Here is an 18,343-nt window from a genome sequence, read left to right as displayed (position 1 = left end):
ATTTTATTTAGAGGCACGGTCTTGCTGAGTTGCTGAGAGCCTTACTAAATTGCTGAGGCTGGTTTTGAACTTGTGACCCTCCTGCCTCTGCCTCCCTAGCCACTAGGATTACAGGTATGTGCCACCATGCCCAGCTTTTTTCTTTCTTCTTTTTTTTTTGTGGTACTGGGGATCGAACTCAGGGCTTTGTGCTTGTGAGGCAAGCACTCTACCAGCTGAGCTATCTCCCCAGCCCATGCCCAGCTTTAATATAACTTTTTTGCGTATGGTGCTGGGCATTGAACCCACGGCCTTGTGTGTGCTAGGCAAGTTCCCTATCGCTGACCTACCCACCTGGCCCTTTATATTAATACTTTTGAATTTACTGAGGTCTTCTTTGTGCCCTAACATGATTTACTTCTGTAATTATTAAGTGTAAACAAAAAAGGAGTCTTCTTCATTTCTTAAGTGGAGGGTTTTATATATATTACATATATACATACCTATGTAATGTATATCAACATAAAAATTCAGATATATAACTCAAGCTTAAAAATGTATTATCCAGGGCTTCTTGGGAATATACATGTTTATGGCAGACACATTCTGTCAATGAATATATGTGCTTTTTTTCTTTGGAATCTTAGCATTCAATTCTATCTTCTTAGCTATTAGGATGGCCATCTCAGCTATCTTTGGTCTTTTACTAATCTCCTCTATCTTTTCTTCATCCTTTCACATTCAGCATTTCTAAATATTTGTGTGTATGCATACTGTTGGACTTTTAATTCAGTGAGGGTCTTTGTGTTTTATATATTTTTATAATTACTATTATATGAGGACTTAATTCTGACATCTCATTTCATGTCCCCTGCTTACAATATATAATTTGCTTCTTTTTTCTACCATCAAACATCTACCTTAAATTTCTGAGGGTCTTTTTACAAACTTTTCCCTGTTTTATATTGATATTATCTGTCATTTTTTATATTTAATTAAAATTTTTCATCTGTCTGTTTTAATACTCCTGCTTCAGATATTATGTTACCCAGTACAGTAGCCAGCTCCACTATAACCCTCAGTGATCCCTGCATCCTGGTATTCATATTCTGTGTGGCCCCCTCCCATGTTTTACTATTGGTCTATGTGACCAATTAAATAACATCCATCTTCAGATGATGTTATTTCTGAAAATAAGTTGTAACAGGCATTGTGTCTTGACTTGGTCATGGTCTCTTGCCCACTTGCTCAGATCATGTTGTGAGGAGCCCCATGGAAAGGATCAAGTGGTGAGAAACTGAAGTCTCTGGGCAACAGGGCCATGTGGAAATGGGTTTTAACAGCCAAGCCAGGCCTCCAGCTTAATGCAGTCCTGGCTGACAAATTGACTTAAATCTCAGGAGTGGCCTGAGTCAAAACCACCCAGTTAAGCTGCTCTCAGATTCCTGACCCTCAGAAACGGAAATAATAAATCCTTGTTGTTTTAAGATGCTAAATTTGGGAAATAATTTATTTTACAGCAATAGATAACTGACCCATCCATCCAGTCAGTTTTTCTCTGGTGGTAGTTATTTTGCCAGTGAACTCTTATTGCCCTGAAGTTATCAGCTGGTCTGGCTGGTAAAATATATTGAGAAATGACTGAAGGCCAGACGTCAGTCTGCTCACTCACCAGGAGTTAGAGGGATGAAGAGACCTGTGTGGGGAGGTGAGCCAGAGGATGGATGGTCCAAGTTGCCACAAAAGCAGTTATCACTCCCACCTGCTCTCACACCACCTGAAAATGTCCTGGTGAGGGGCCCACCTTTAAACCAAGAGAAAGGCAGCTTTAAGAGGAGGCAGTCTCCATACAAGTAATTTACCAGCCCTGGTTTTTGGGGTGGCAGGGAGTGGTGGAGCTCTGATTGCCTCTGACTGCTCACTACTTTCCCCAGCAGGACACTTGCTGCTCTGGTACTACTAGCCCTCCAGTTGCCCATACCTGGGGTTTGCAGTGATGAAGCAGGCAACAACCTTCCCAAGGCAACATTAGGAATAGATAAGAGCCAGAATTAATATTTCTTTTCCCCTAACCTACCCTCTGTTTGCTGCCACTAGCAGTCTGCCCTTTATAATGCATTGCCAGTTGGGTTGGGTTTGTGGGTCAGTGGTAGAACACTCACCTAGTATGTGTGAGGCACTGGGTTCGATCCTTAGCACCACACAAAAATAAAAAAAATAAAGGTATTGTGTTCATCTACAACTAAAAAATATTTAAAATATGCCAGTTAAAGATAGCCTTCCATTTCCCCCATGGGTTTCAGAGCTGTGCTGTAGTTTCTGGAATCCACGTTTCCCTCTATTGTTTCTCCAGGGATGGTTTCAGGGAAAGGAATCAGCATCTACCATCTTGGCAGGAACCAGGTCCAAGTACCCTAGAGGAATAATAAGTTCTGTCCTTTGGGACATATGAGCCTCCTTCTCACAGAAATGATGTTTCAGCCCTCAAAGGTCCCAAGCTGGCATATACAAAATTGACTTGTCTGGTCATTCACATATCTGAGCTCATTAATCACAGAATATACCCCAAAGGTCAGCTGGGTAGTGACAAAACGGACATTTCAGATCTCCAGAGGGCCAGTCACCCCCATATAGTGAAACTCCCACCAGGGGAGTCAATATCCCTTATTCACAGTATGCACTAAGTAGGTCCATGGTAGCTGAGCACTCTGAACACAGAATGGTCTTATCTTGCTTTACAAGTGATTGAGCCCTCATGTGAGGAAGGGTCAGCTTCCACCTTCAATACTGGGGGTGAGGGGAGATTTTAAAGTTCATCCTTACCTCATCCTTGGCAATCTGGGGGGAAAAAGATGAGAGGATGGTTTCCCCAATGCTCCTTATTCTCTGGCACCATTGCCCAATGCAACTTCTGGCAAGAACTTAGCACAGCTAAGCCATGATCTGAGGACCCCCAGTTAGCTCACCCGCTGTCTTCCATCTCCTTTGTAGAGGACAGCACCCAGCCTTAGAGAACCCCACATTCTGAGAAGTGGGGGAAAAGGAACTGCTTTTGATTATTATCATCCAAATAAATAGGAGAATTCTTTTAGGGCCTGGGTTTTATCAGTGCTTGATTTGTTTGTCCATATTAGTAGGATGTAGAAGGAAAATAAATGGTTTCTATTGCTAAAACAGTTAAGACAGGTACCCATAAGCTGGAAACACAATATAGGGTCTTAGGCACAGTATGGTCACAGTCCCTCAAGCTCTCCAAAGGATGTGATAAGATGATAACCTTAGATCCCTGACCAGGGCTGCCAGTATCAGTGCTTAAGATTCACAGAGAAGGGAATAGATCCTAGAAATGGTGATGTATGGAATGCAAGGGGTAGCTGGCCCAGTGTTTCTAAATAGGCCATGACATCCCAGTCTTCCCCCCACCTTTGTCTTTTTTTAAACTGGGCATTAGACACTGCACTCTTTGTGCTGAATCTTGCAAAAGCTTCTCAGCAGCCCTCTCCCAACTACTGGGGAAACAGGAACCACTCTCCACTAATTGAAGTATTTTGGCCCCATCAGGTAAAGAGCCCCTGGAGACTTCATTTACAGTGAAATCCAGGAAGAGGGCAGAGAAACACACAGACCACAGTGTTCAAAGTTGTTGTTTAAAAACAAAAGAACAAAAACAGGAAAGTGCCAAAGCAGAGCCCTCCACACTCAAACCTGGGGAGAGATGGTTCCAGGCTCCAACGGGTCTAGGGCTGGCAGGCAGGGAGGTGGGATCTCACGTGTGGGCCCTGATGGCAAAGGTGGGACTGATGGGATCTGGAGGGAGTTCAATCAAGATGGGGCTGTGGCCTCAGCCCCCTCCTCCGAGTCCCAAACCTCTGACTGCAAGTAATCAGCAAACAGAGCCTTGGCTCGGCGCAGAACACGCCCCAGGTGGTGTTTTCGCACTAGGCGGTCAAAGTGCATGGCTAGCTCATTGTAATCCAGCCCATTGCGCATGATGTGGTCACGGTGCTCCAGCAGGATGGCCAGGCAAAGAAAGAGCATGAATGGGTTCCCCCGGCCAAACTCCTGGGGTGGGGGCAGGCCCATTGGGGGTGGGGGTGGCAAGGACTTCCGAGTATCTCGTGGGGAGCCTAACTCTTGCATCAGGGGGGATCCTATGCCCATGTCACCAGCAGGAGAGGCCTCCTGGGTAGATGGTGGAGAGGAGGAAGATGGGGAATCAGGGCGGGAAAAGGAGGAGAGCAATGGATCTGGGGAGTTCAGCAAGGGCTCAGAGAGGGACTTGGAACTAATGAGGGAAGCTGGGTGGGGTAACTGGACCAAAGGGTCCCTCCTGGGGCCCATGTTATCCCTGAGTTGCTGGAGGCCATCCAGGCTGGCTTGTCTCAGGAGACGCCCCCCACCACCAGGCCCCTGGCTGGATGTGGCCAAGTGTTTAACAGCATCTTCGAAGGCACTGCCTCCTCCACCTGCAGGCCTCAACATGTGCCTCTGTCGCATGGGCCGCCCCCTGTGGCCACCAAAGCCAATGTCTGCTACTTGACTGGGAGGTCCAACAAGCTCTACTTCATGTTCAGGAGGATCAGGGGGCAGTGAGCTCCAGGTGACCTCGAGCATGCGGAGGGCATCATCAAAGGCAAACTCACGCTTGAGTTCAAGCAGTAGCCATCGGTAACAGAAGAAGAGGTCATCGGCACCTGCTTCTTGTAGGTAGTGGTAGAAGTCAGGGTCGGCATGTCGAAGAAGCAGTTTGAGGTGGGCAAACTTAGTGGCCATGGCGCGGCCATCAGGATGGAAGTTGGCAGCCAGGCGCTTCATAATGCCACAAAAGCAGACAAAGGCATGGCCCTCGTGGTCCATGACGGCAAGGATGGGGGAGGCCAAGTCACTCATGCCCTGGCAGTAGGACACCTGTGGGTGTGTAACAGCATAGGTGGTGAGTAGATCATGTAGTGCCCGCAGGTGTGGGCCATCCTCAGGTCCTGCATAGTAGGGGTGGGCCCTGTCAGTGCGCAGCACATCCTTGAGGACAGTGCTGCGGATGAACTCCAGGTCCTCAGGGCTTGCTCGCTGGGCCCACTCGCTCTTGAGCTGCTCATACTCGCGACTCTTGCGTTTCATGTAGTCCATTCGCTCACGGCCTGTAAGCCCGTCTGGGTACACATTCAGCAGGTACCGCCACACCACCTGGCCAGGGATAAAAGAACAGGATGAGTCTAAGGTTTCAGAGGTGAGCCACTGCAACACTATGTATCATCACCACCCACCCAGTCCCTGGGTCCTCTCAACTCCTTGTGCCAAGTCTGCCTTCCCAGCACTGGCTCCGAGCCCCACCTGGAAGATAGCTTCCTGCCTTGGAGTATCTCCACCCCACCTACAACAGAGTGCTCCAATGCATGTATCTCATGAGCTACCGATGAGCACAGCAGTGATGGATGCAACAAGTGACTGAGACAGGTTTACCTTTCGCAGCGAGGGTTCTACACCACCATGATAGATTCGCAGGCGCAACTCTTCGGGTCGGGAGAGCTGACCTTCGTGATTCAGGTATGTGTGAAATTCAGCATCACTCAGGGGTGGCTTGAAGGGCTTGACATCTTCTCCATATGACCAGCTGAGCACCTGCTGGACTTTAGACAAGGTTCGACCCACCTGGGAAGGAAGGAGGGAAAGAGGCCACAAGTCAGTTGGGCAGGCTAGGAGCAGATGACAACCAGCATGCATTGGATCACAGATTCTAGATAGGCTCTGCCCTCCAACCACAATTGGGCCCCCAGGGTCCCTGAGACCACCTGAGATAGGATGGACTGTGTAAAGGGCAGGGCAGCTGTTGTCAGTGATGACCGTTTCTCAGCCAGCAGCACATCAGAGCCAATGACATCCTTGGGGCTGATTATGTCCCAGTCTTCCAGCAGTGGACCTGGGTACACAGAGTAAAGTGCTATAAGAATGAGGATGAGCGAGAGGGCCTGGTTCCTCTCCTTCCAAAGCCAGAATACCTAAAGGACAATGACTCCCATTCACTCTTCCCATACCATCCAAATTAGGTAAAAATATCAAACCATGAAGAAATCTTTTATAATAAATATCTCACAAGATGGCTGGGAAGCCTCTAATATTTAATTTTATTTTGGTACTGGGGATTGAACTCAGGGGTCCTTTACCACTGAGTCACATCTCCATTCCTTTTTCATTTTCAGAGAGAGTCTCACTAAGTTGCTTCCAGCCTTGCTAAATTGCTGAGGCTGGTTTGGAATTTTGATCCTCATGACACAGCCTTGTGAATTGCAGGTATGCACCACCACATTCAGCCCTCTACCATTTTAATGATATAAAGTAATAATATTTATTGAATGCTTACTATGTGCCAGGCACTGGGGCAAAGACTAACATAAGAAATAATAATACTAATGAGCTGAGCATGGTGATGAGTGCCTATAGTCCCAGCTTCTGGGAGGCTAAGGCAGGAGGATCACTTGAGACCAGGAGTTTGAGACCAGCCTGGACAAAAAGAGCAAGACCCTGTCTCTCAGTCAGGTGTGGTAGCACATGGCTATAATCCTAGTGATAGATAGATAGGACCAACTGGGTTAGCAACTTTTAAGAAGAAAAACAAGCTAGACACTGTGGCACACAACTTGTAATCCAAGCAACTCATGAGGCTGAGGCAAGGGAACTGTAAGTTTGAAGCTAGTCACAGCAAGTTAGTGAGACCCTGTTTCAAAAAAAAAAAAAAAAAAAAGGTGGCGGCTGGGGATGTAGCTCAGTGGCTCAGTAGGAAAGCACTCCTGGGGTTTAAATCCTCATAACAAAAAAAATATATATAGGTTGCTTACAATGAAACGAAGGTCAGACTGCAAATAGACTGCTGTGACACAACTTTGGAATCAAGAGGACAATAGTTCAGGCACCCACAGAATACTAAGAAAAGCCTGAGATCCAATGGGCCCACACCCTGTCAAGACATATAGACCTATTCAGCCAATTTTTGCAGTACTGGGGATCAAACCCAGGGTCGTGCATGATGGAGGAACATTATACCACTGAGTTACACCCCCAACCCAAGAAAGAAATTTTCTTTTTTGGTACTGGGGATTGAACCCAGGGGCACTTTATCACTGAGCTACCATCCTAGACATTTTCATTTTGAGACAGGGTCTCAGTAAGTTGATTACAGTCTCACTAAATTGCTGAGGCTAGCCTCAAACATGTGATCCTCCTGCCTCAGCCTCCCAAGTTGCTGGGATTGCAGGCATGCACCACCACACCCTGCTAAGAAAGACATTTTGACCATTAGAGTACATCTAACCCATGTACCCAATTGGAGGACAACAAAGAAGTTCTCTAAGCAAATGACCACTAAAGGGGAAAACAAAAAGGAAGTGCAAAGGGCTGGGGGAGTAGCTCAGTTGTAGAGTGTGTGCTTAGCAAGTGTGAGGCCTGGCTTTGATCCCCAGCACCAACATTTTTTTTTTAAAGGAAGGGTAAATGGTAGTGGAACACAAGTTTTCAATATACACAGTCATTGGGTTGAGGATGTGGCTCAGTGGTAGAGCACTTGCTTAGTATGTGTGAGGCCCTGGGTTCAAATCTCAGTATCACCACAAGGAAAAAAAAATTTCAAATACATGAATAATAAAAATAAGGTAATAATATATGTAGTCATGCACTGCATATGACATTTTGTTCAGCAGGGGACCATATATATGACAGTTGTTCCATAGATTATAATGGAGTTGAAAAATTCCTTGTGCCCAATAATGTCAGTCTTCGTTGCACAACACATTACTCATGAGTTTGGGGTTATGCTGGAATAAACAAACCTACTTCACTGCAGTCATGTAAATGTATAGCACATACATTACACATACATTACTATGTACACACAGTACATAGTACTTGAAAATAAATGAGAATGCTACTCACTTATGCATTTATTATATGATATTTTTATCATTATTTTTGGAGTATACGTCTATTTATAAAAAAGCTTACAGGGCTGGGGAGATAGCTCATGAGGCCCTGGGTTCAATCCCCAGCACCGCAAAAAAAAAAAAAAAAAAAAAAAAAAATTCCAAAAAGAAAAAAGCTTACTGTAAATCTGTGCATGTTACACTAGCAGCAGGCACATATATCTTGTGTTTACTATGTCTCTTGATTACATCATTTCCCCTTGTGCTTGATTTATTGTTGTTATTGTGTTATTTTGTTCATCATGGCCCTTGGAGAATATATATATACATATACATGTGTATATATATATGTATATGTGTATATATACGTGTGTGTGTGTGTACACATATATATATGTATACACACACATATGAAAGATCCTATCTCAAAATAAAAATAAATATAAAATAAAACAGGCTAAGGATGTAGCTGAGTGTTTAAGTGCCGCTGGGTTCAATCCCTGATACAAAAAAAAAAAGAAGCCCAGAAAGGTAATCCAAATATATATGGGAACTCAGAATATGACAAAAGAGATATATATATGAGAGATATATTTCAAATCAGTAAAGAAAAGATGCTTACTGGGCTGGGAGTGTGGCTTAGTGCTAAAGCACTTGCCCAGTATTCATGAGGGCCTGGGTTTGATCACTAGATCAGAAATAAAATAAAAAAAGAAAGAAAGAAAGGAAAAACAGAAGGTAGTTAATAAATGATGCTGGCATAATTAACTATCTGATTTTTAAAATACTTTTTAAAAATACTTTTTTAAATACTTTTTAAAAAATAGATCTATTTATCACAATGTTGACAAAAATTTATCTGTAAAAAGTAAATAAGCATTCGTAAGCACGAGGCCCTGAGTTCAATCCCCAGCACCGCAAAAAAAAAAAAAAGTAAATAAGCATATTAGGAGAAAAATGTATGAAAATATTTGTGTAAGTTTGTAAATGGGGAACATGTTCTAAAGTAAGAGAAAAATTCAAGAATCATGAAGAAAAAGATAAAGTAAAAGAGTACATATTTCAAATTTTAATAGGAGAAAAAAGTCACTATAAACAAAGTCATAAGACAAAAGAAACACTTAGAAAAACATTTATAGTACATATGACCCAAAGAGGATTCATATTGGGAAGGACCTATCAGGGTCCCCTCTTCCCACTGTTAAGAGTTCTGTTTCTAATCTTCACACTTGAATAAATCCTACTCCTTTTTTTAAAAAAAGAGGATTCATATCACAAATGTACAAATTGGGCCAAGGTCTAAACTTTGTAATTTCCCAACTGTAGAAATGACAGAAACTGCTGGACGCAGTGGTGCAAGCCTTTAATCCCACCAACTCAGGAGGCTGAGGCAGGAGGATTGTGAATTCAAAGGCAGTGTCAGCAACTCAGCAAGACTCTGTTTCTAAATAAAATATTAAAAAGGGCTAGAGGGACTGGGGCAGCTCAATGGTAGAGCTCTTGCCTAGCACGTATGAGGCATGGAGTTCAATCCTTAGCACCACATAAAAATAAACAAATAAAATAAAAGCATTATGTCCATCTACAACAACAAAATATTTTTTTTAAAAAGGGCTGTGGATGTGGCTCAGTGGTTAAGCACCCCTGGGTTCAATCCCTGATACTGCCCCCACCACCAAAAAAAAGTGACCAAAACTGGGTTCTTCCCAGGAAACAGGTTTGAGCCACCCAGGTGGTCACAACATGATTGCTGCTTTTGCAGCCATGAAAATGATCACAAGAATGCCCTTAACAGTATTTATAATAATAGCTCCATGTTAGGCACTTGTTCATTAATGTACACATTTATGTTAAGCAAAAATCACTTGTGCATATATACATAAATATGGATACACTCACATATCTCTCTGTGGATACATTAATGTGTGTGTAATACAAGAAATGGTTACACATCAAACTGATTTAAGTGGTTCCCTCATGGCAAAAGAATGGGGGATTGAGGTTAAGCATAGTGTGACCAGAGCATTATTTGAAATGTTTTTATTTTTAGTGGGAAGAATAAATTCACTGAGTAATTAAATATTAGTTTAGTTTTATAAAATGCAACTCCAGGGCTGGGGTTGAGGCTTAGTGGTAGAGCACTTGCCTAGCATGTATGAGGCACTGGGTTCGATCCTTAGCACCACATTAAAAATAAATAAATAAATAAATAAATAAAGGTATAAAAAAAATGCAACTCCAGTTGGGTGCAATGGCACATGTCTGTAATCCCAGCAATTTGGGAGGCTAAAACAGGAGGATTATAAGTTCTAGGCTAGCCTCAGCAATTTAGCAAGTCCTAACCAACTTAGGTAGACTCTGTACCAAAATAAAAAATACAAAGGGCTGGGAATGTGGCTCAGGGGTTAAGCAGCACCCTTTGGTTCAATTCCCAGTGCCAAAAAACAAACAAACAAAAACCCACAGCTGGGCATGGTGGTACACGCATGTAATCCCAGCAACTCAGGAGGTTGAGGCAGGAGGTTGAGTTCAAATCCAGCCTCAGCAACTTAATGAGACCCTAATCAATTTAGGAAGACCCTGTATCAAAATAAAAAAATAAAAAAGGGCTGTTGATGTAGATCGTGTAGTTAAGCATCCCTGGTACTAAAACAAAAACAAAAACAAAAAACCTATCACGAAGCTACAATGATTAAAAGTACATGGAACTGGAAAAAGGTACACTCAAACATTGCTGGTGGGGTTGCAAATTAATGCAGCCACTCTGGAAAGCAGTACGGAGATTCCTCAGAAAGCTTGGAATGGAACCACCATTTGACCCAGCTATCCCACTCCTTGGCCTATACCCAAAGGACTTAAAATCAGCATACTACAGAGATACAGCCACATCAATGTTCATTGCTGCTCAATTCACCACAGCCAGATTGTGGAACCAACCTAGATGCCCTTCAGTTGATGAATGGATAAAGAAACTGTGGCATATATATACAATGGAATATTACTCCACAATGAAGAATGATAAAATTATGGCATTTGCAGGCAAATGGATGAAATCGGAGAATATCATGCTAAGTGAGATAAGCCAATCTCAAAAAACTAAAGAACAAATGATCTTGCTGATAAGCGGATGATGACACGTAATGGGGGGTGGGAGAGGTTAGTGTTAGTGTTAGGGTTAGGGTTAGGGATAAGGAGGGTGGTAAGAATGGAGGAAGGAAGGACTGTATAGAGGGAAAAGAGGGGTGGGAGGGGTGGGGGGAAGGGAAAAAAATAACAGAATGAATCAAACAACATTATCCTATGTAAATTTATGATTACACAAATGGTATGCCTTTACTCTATGTACAAATAGAGAAACAACATGTATCCCATTTGTTTACAATAAAAAAAAGTACATGGAACTGGTTTAGGAGATACTTTATTGGTATTACTCTCAGTTCTGATGTAGTTGGAATTTTCCTCATGTTAATTAGTGGCAGATTTAATTTATTTACCAAAATAGTGCTACTTATCTATTTTACAGGTAAGGAAACCAAGGTATAGGGAATTAATTAGTTGACTGACCTAAGTCACTGATGCAATGGCAGAAGTTCCTGTCTCTGGTTATCTATCTTCTGTTTCTCTTCCCATGCATCTCTGTCATTACCTTTCTGTCTGACTTTTGTTCCCTTTTTCCCTCAGCTGCCAATCTTAAACTCCAAATATTGTAGAGTCAAATGGTTAAGAACAAGGATGAGGGGCTGGGGTTGTGGCTCAGTGGTAGAGCACTTGCCTAGCATGTGTGAGGCACTGGGTTTGATTCTCAGCACCACATATAAATAAATGAACAAAATAAAGGCCCGTCAACAATAAAAAATTATTTTAAAAAAGAACAAGGACTAGGACAGGGTGTGGTGGCGCATACCTATAATCCAAGCAATTTGGGAAGCTGAGGCAGGAAGATTTCAAGTTCAAGACCAACCTCAGCAACTTAGGGAGGCCTTGTCTCAAAATAAAAAATAAAAACAGCTGGGTATGTGGCTCAGTAATTAAGCATCCTTGGGTTCAATCCCCATAAAGTGCTAAGGAAAATATTAAAGATCTTCTCTATGTGCCTGCTGTGACCTTTGCACATCCTTGCTAGAACATCTAAAGAATGCAGACTTCTCAGTTAGGCTCACTCACGGGAACTCAGAGATATTCACTTATCTTAAAGCAAATACTCCTTCTATTTAGTGGATCTGTCCAGTCCTTGAGGCGATGAAGTATCCTTGAGAGGAACACTAGGTCATGCAGGTTGTTAGAATGCAGCATTCTTTGTTCTAACTTGTATTTAAAGAGCCCCAATGGGAGTAAGACTTTGGAGTATAACCAGTGGAGAGGACACTCTGCCTGGGAATTCCCAGTCAGGACCCTGAAAAGCTGCCCCAGGACTCCCCAGCTACATGACTGGGGTTTGGTGTTTCCCTGATCTGGTGATGTAATTTCTCCTATTTCTTTCTCACCCATCTCTTTTGCTTTTACTCTTGCTTTCATATTACTACTAAAATAAGTGCTATTGTGTATGGAATGTCTATTGTTTATCAGATCTGACCTGCCAAATTCAGCAGTTGCACACATACTGAATGCTTTAACGTTATACCCCGGTAACAGAAAACAAAACAAAACAAAAAAACCAAGGAGACTCAAGCCAGTTATTCACCGACTAGGTTCAAATCCTACCCTTCAACTTTCTGTGTGTGACTGGAACAATTCCTGTCACCACTCTGAGCTTCAGGTCTTTCTTCTATTACATGGGGAATTTACCAAAAAATATTATATGCATAGAATGGCCCAAGTATTCAATCCATATTGGCTATTGATACGTTACTATGATGTCAATAAAATGCCTCAGTTATCCTAGTCATGTGAGCTCCCTCAGGCTGGGAACGATATCTTCTACTACATAACTTCCTATTTAAAAAAAACTTTAAACATACATTATAGTTAAACAAAAAAGAGAATACACTCACTACTCATACATCTCTCACCTTGATCCTGTTAAATACTTTCCTGTACTGGGGATTGAACCCAGGGGCACTATACCACTGACCTACATCCAGCCCTTATTGCTTTTTATTTTGATACAGGGTCTCTCAATAAATTGCTGAGGCTGGCCTCAAACTTGCAATCCTCCTACCTCAGTCTCCAGAACTGCTGGGATTCCAACTTCATAACATTTTTTGGGGCCACATTTGCTTTATCTCACTCCCTTCTACATATAAACATGTTTGCCAAATTATTTGCAGACATCATGACACTTTATCTGTTCTTACTTGTTTTTTCCAATGAACAAGGATATTTTTCTTAAATAGCCTTGCTACCATTACCATACTGCTATGCTTTGAATACATCTCTCAAAATTCATATGTTGAAACTTAATTGCCAATGTGATGGAACAGGTTGAACTTCTCTAATCCAACAATTTGAAATCCACAACCCAAAACTTTTGGGTGTGCATCAATATGATGCTCAAAGTGTTTAGGATTTGGTAGCATTTCAGATTTCAGATTTTTGGATAGGGAATGCCCAATTCTAAAAGTATTCCAATATCTGAAAAATACCAAAATCTGAAACATTTCTGGCCCTAAGCATTTCAGATAAGGGATACAGAATCCAATTAAGGAGTGAGGCCTTTAAGAGATGATTAAGTCATAAGAGCAGAGCCTCATGGATGGAATTGGGACCATTATAAAAGGGTTTGAAGGAGTGGGTTCATTCTCTTCTGCTCTTACACTATGTGATCACACAACATTCATTCCCTTCACTTTGCTCTTCTTTTTTTTTGGTGATGCTGGGGATCAAACCCAGGGCCTTGTGCTTGCAAGGTGAGCACTCTACCAACTGAGCTATCTCCCCAGCCCTTCACTTTGCTCTTCTATCCCTCCTGCCATGTGAGGACGCAGTAAGAAGGCCCTCATCAGAAATGAAACCTGTCAGAACCTTGATTTTGGACTTCCTCACCTCCAGAACTGTGAGAAATAAATTTCTGTTCTTCATAAAGTCATTAGGCTGTAGTATTTTGTTATAGCAGCACAAACAGACTGAGGTAAGTCTGAGGAACTTTAACACTGATAAAATACTATTAACTAATGTGTTTGGTCCATAATCAAATTTTGGGAACCATGTCTTAATTTATCTGTGTTCTTGCAGGGACCAACATAGGCAAAAGTGGAAGAAACAATATGAAAAGAAAAGAAATAGTTCAGAGATTAAGGGAACAAATGAATTACTGAGCAAAAGTGCATATGAATAGAGGTGCAGGATGAATGAATGAATAAACAAAACTACCATTAATATAATGGGCATTGTTATATTTAGATATTATAACTGAAATACATAATACCAGAGCTGTACTATTATCTTGTATTGTATAACATATATCACTAAGTTATATGTTATAACAATATAATATAATTGTTTTTAGAGCTAACATATGTTTTTTTTCTTTTTGTACTGTGGATTGAACCAAGGAGTACATAAACATCGAGCTACATTCCCAGCCTTTTTAAAATTTTTCATTTGGAGACAGGGTCTTGCTAGGTTGCTTAGGGCCTCCCAAAATTGCTGAGGCTGGCTTCAAATTTGTAATCCACCTGCCTCAGCTTCCCAAGGTGCTGGGATTACAGGCATGTGCCACTGTACCTGGCAAGCACTAACATTTTTGAACATTCACTATGTAACCATGTATTGTTCTAGGCATTTGATGTGAATTCCCTATTTAATCCTCACAATAGCCCTATGATATCACCATCTTTGTTTTATAGGTGAAGAAATTAAAGCCTGGTGGCTAAGCCAGCATCTGAACCCAGGATACCTTGTTGCCCAGCCCACTGAAGGAATGTACTGTAAGGGGTGGAGTCATCCTACAGGGAAAAAAGGTGTGTCCCAGGGCAGTGCCCAAAGGCACTGGGTACTCACTGTCCTCTGAGGGCCGAATGTCTACACGCAACTGCAGGTAAGGTTTAGAAGCAGTGGCGAAAGCAGTGCTGAGGTCCCAGTCAGACAGGAGAGAAAGGTAAACTTCCTGTCCTAGCCGGTCCCGGGCCAGGTAGCTGATGCCAAAGTTCTTCTTCCTGGACAGAGGATATGAGGGAGCTCTCAGAGGTCCTTAGTGCCCTGGAAACATCAGGGACAGTTTCCAAAACAAGAGGGGTAATATGGAAGGTGTTAAAAACGACTTCCTACTATCTGCTGGGTACTATACTAAGGATGGTGGGTAGTTTGAGGTCAGGTCGTTTATATCCACTTTGTTACACAAACACAGAAACAGATACACACCTGCTTATATCTGGAAGACACATTGAAAACTGGTAAAATGTTGATCCCCTCTGGGGACAGTAACAGTGTAGTTGAGGGACAGAAGTGGGAAGAAAGCAGCCTTCTTACTACATAAAAAAATAAAGCGATCTGTATGTTTGTTATTTTTCACAACAAAAAGTGTTTATGTCCAAAAGTCAAGTAACAACTAAGAATTTATTCTTCAGATATACTTGTGAAACTAAGCAAAGAAGTATGTCATATGATAAATCACTGTAACCACGGAAACATTCTAAATACCCATCAATTCTTTACTGTTTACATTTGTTAACACGGGCATGTCTTCTTCCAAAACCACCACCACCACCAGAAAATAACCATCACATCTGCCCCAAAGAGATACCAATGTTCAGCTACCAGACTGGCAAATTTTGTGTGTTTTATAGCTGTGAGGGTATGAGGGAAACAAGTATTTTATATGCTACTGATGAGATTCTAAATTGGTAAAACCTGTCTGCAGAGCATTGTGCCAATATCCACTGCAAGTTTAAAAAGCACATGCCCTTTAATCCAGCAATACCACTACTAGGAATTTATCCTATGTAGAAACTAGACTTCCCCATGTACTCCAAGCTATACATATCTGGATGTTCACTGTGGGATTATTTTTAATAGAAAAGTAAACCAAAATCCCATTTAAAAAAAGCCAGACAACTGCTGTCCAGGTGAGTGGCCCACTGGCCAGTCCCCAATATCCCTCTACTCACCCATTCAAATCAAAGGCTCGGATGAGGATGTGCTGTAACACGTCCAGAGAGGTGATCTGGGGGTCTACAGCAAAAGAGCGGAACTCATGTGGCAGGAAGCTCTCACATTTCTGGAGAGAGAAAATACAGGGTAGGTCATGAGGGGCCACATCACCATGCTCAAGGGTGAGTAAGAAGTGGTCAAAGGCAAGATTGGAGAGGTGTTCTAGGCCATGGTGAGGACCTTGGTTTTTGTTCTAAGTGAGAGGGAGCCACAGGAGGTTTCTGGGCAGAGGAAGGATGTGGCCCAACTTAAAGGCTCCTTATGGCTTCTCTGCAAACAGACCGTGGAGGGCAAGGGTAGAAGCAAGGGGTCCAGTGAAGAGGAGGATACAGCAATAGTCCAGGCACCCAAACTTGCTATATACTTTCAAATATGGTTGTCAGAATCATGATGCCCAGTCTAGCCACAACACTGCACCCAATCTAGCATATCTGTCTCTAACAGTGCCCTATAAATCTCTTCAGTGACAACCCTAGGGTCCCCAGCAGGTGGGCCTTAGGGGCCCCAACTGGTCACACCACAGTTACTTCGTTTTACCTTTACACTCTGGTAGTACCAAATTGTTGGACATTACCTTAAACACATACTGGCTTCAGGCTTTTGTGTGCTGATCCCCCTCTCTGGAACATCCTTCCCACTTGCTTCATCTGGATCACTCACAGATCAGGCATCATCTTCTTTTCTTAATTCCCAAACCACTCTCTTAGAACACTATTACACTGAAGTGATCTGTTGACTCTCCTCATCTCTGCAAATCACACCACCCTATTCTGGGTCACCATCACTGCTTGCTGTAACTATTGCTACATCTTTCTTCCTCAGAGTACATATCAAAGACCCTTTACCACCTGTGCCTCTCTGATTCACCTCCTTACCACTCTTCCTTTCCCTCACTCTTGCTGCTCCAGGAATATGGGAACTTTCGGAAACATGCCAAGCTCATCCCCAAGCCCCAGCCTTTACCTTTACCCTGCTGTTCTCTCAGCCTAGAACTCTTGCCCACATCGCCCCCTGCCATGAAATTCACATAGCTGACCCATCTTAATTTGGATCCCTGCCCCTTTAACACTTTCTGGGGGGGGGGGAGTTCCCTGTATAATCTGCACAACCTTGGCTAAATTAACTCCCTAGTTCATAACCTTTTTCATTCGTTCCTCATGGCATTCACCAGTGTCCAAAGTATCTCATTTATTTAACTGTTTCTATCCCCAGAAGCACAGGGGCTCAAGGGTAGGGACTTGCACCAAAGTGCGCTTTTTTTCTTTCTTTTGCATGCTGAAGATCAAACCCAGGTCCTTCTACATGGTAGGCAAATACCCTACCGCTGAACTACATCCTCAGCCCCCCAAATACATCCTCAACATCTCTGTTTCAGATCTGATTCTGAGCTCCCCTTTCAGTCATTAAGTGCATCCCAGTCATTAGTCAGGGCCCCACCCCTCCACCCCTCCACTACTGCGACCCCTCCTCCTATCCTACAGTCCCGCCCCTTCACCCACAAGCTCCACCCATCTATTTCATAATAGGCCTCTGCCCCTTCATTTTCAGTCCCACGCCCTAGGATGTGTCCCTAGGACCCATGCCCTCAGGTCCTCCCCACCACAATCATCACTCTGCCTTCAAGCCTCACCCCTCGGGTAACGCCCCAAATTTCAGGTCCTGCCCTCCATCCTATGACAGCCACCGCCTTCGCTTCCCCTGGGTTTCCCGGGGCAGGTTGGCCAAACGGCCGCCAGCTTCACCTTGACTCGGACCCGTACCACCTCTCGCTCTTCCTCCTCGGCTGCCGCCGCCGCCTGGGCTGCCCCGCCAGGCGGGGGCGCTCCGGATCCCACCAAGTCCGAGGACCCGGAGGCCGTCGCCATCCCGCCGTCGCCTGCCTCAGGGTGACGGTTGACCGTTGCCCCCCACCCCTGCGCGCACCCTACAGTGCGGGCGCTCGCGGCCCCACCTTGCGCCTGGGCGCAGGCGCAGAGGGCACCGCGCGACCCTGCCCCCCCCACCGCCCCTCCCACCTGGCCCAGGCGGGAGGTCGCCTCTGCACATGCGCCTAGAGTACCCTTACGCGGAGCTCCACCCCCGCAAAGCCGGGCATTTTGCTTCTCCACCGCCAGTGTGCAGGCGCCTTCTGAGGACCCGCCTCTTTTGGTTCCGTGGCGGGTTGTTTTGGCAGTCTACTTCCGGATTCATGTATGGGTGTATTAAACTGAGATCCCATTCGGGCGATGGAAGTGGGCAGGGAAAGGAAGCTGTTGCGTGAGGACGTCAAGTTTCGACACACCTCTCCAAATTGTCCGGCGCCTCTGCTGACAGATGATGTCATCTGTTTTAAATACTATGGCCCTCAATTCAAATGAATCTGCTAG

At 43.7% G+C, this 18,343-nt stretch overlaps 1 protein-coding gene across 5 annotated transcripts; it reads right to left on the bottom strand.

Moving 5' to 3' along the window:
• Positions 1-3,604: 3,604 nt before the first annotated feature.
• Positions 3,605-18,087, bottom strand: Tbc1d25 (TBC1 domain family member 25). 5 transcript variants are annotated; one of them, XM_047535834.1, is made up of 7 exons: positions 17,720-17,737; positions 15,935-16,044; positions 15,189-15,295; positions 14,829-14,983; positions 5,769-5,896; positions 5,440-5,628; positions 3,605-5,163 (listed from the first exon to the last, which is right to left on the bottom strand). In XM_047535834.1, exons 3-7 carry the CDS (start codon positions 15,209-15,211, stop codon positions 3,802-3,804), a joined length of 1,857 nt encoding a protein of 618 aa, XP_047391790.1. In that variant the 5' UTR covers positions 15,212-15,295; positions 15,935-16,044; positions 17,720-17,737; the 3' UTR covers positions 3,605-3,801. The 5 variants fall into 5 exon arrangements, with proteins under 5 accessions (XP_047391790.1, XP_047391791.1, XP_047391789.1 ...); XM_047535835.1 differs by lacking the exon at positions 17,720-17,737 and adding an exon at positions 16,552-16,568; XM_047535833.1 differs by lacking the exons at positions 15,189-15,295; positions 17,720-17,737 and adding an exon at positions 18,043-18,087.
• Positions 18,088-18,343: the final 256 nt, after the last annotated feature.

The sequence above is a fragment of the Sciurus carolinensis genome, chromosome X, assembly GCF_902686445.1.
Source record: "Sciurus carolinensis chromosome X, mSciCar1.2, whole genome shotgun sequence".
Classification (NCBI taxonomy): domain Eukaryota; kingdom Metazoa; phylum Chordata; class Mammalia; order Rodentia; family Sciuridae; genus Sciurus; species Sciurus carolinensis.
The sequence above is the reverse complement of the archived record's forward strand: the minus strand, read 5'-3'. Positions and strand labels throughout refer to the sequence as shown.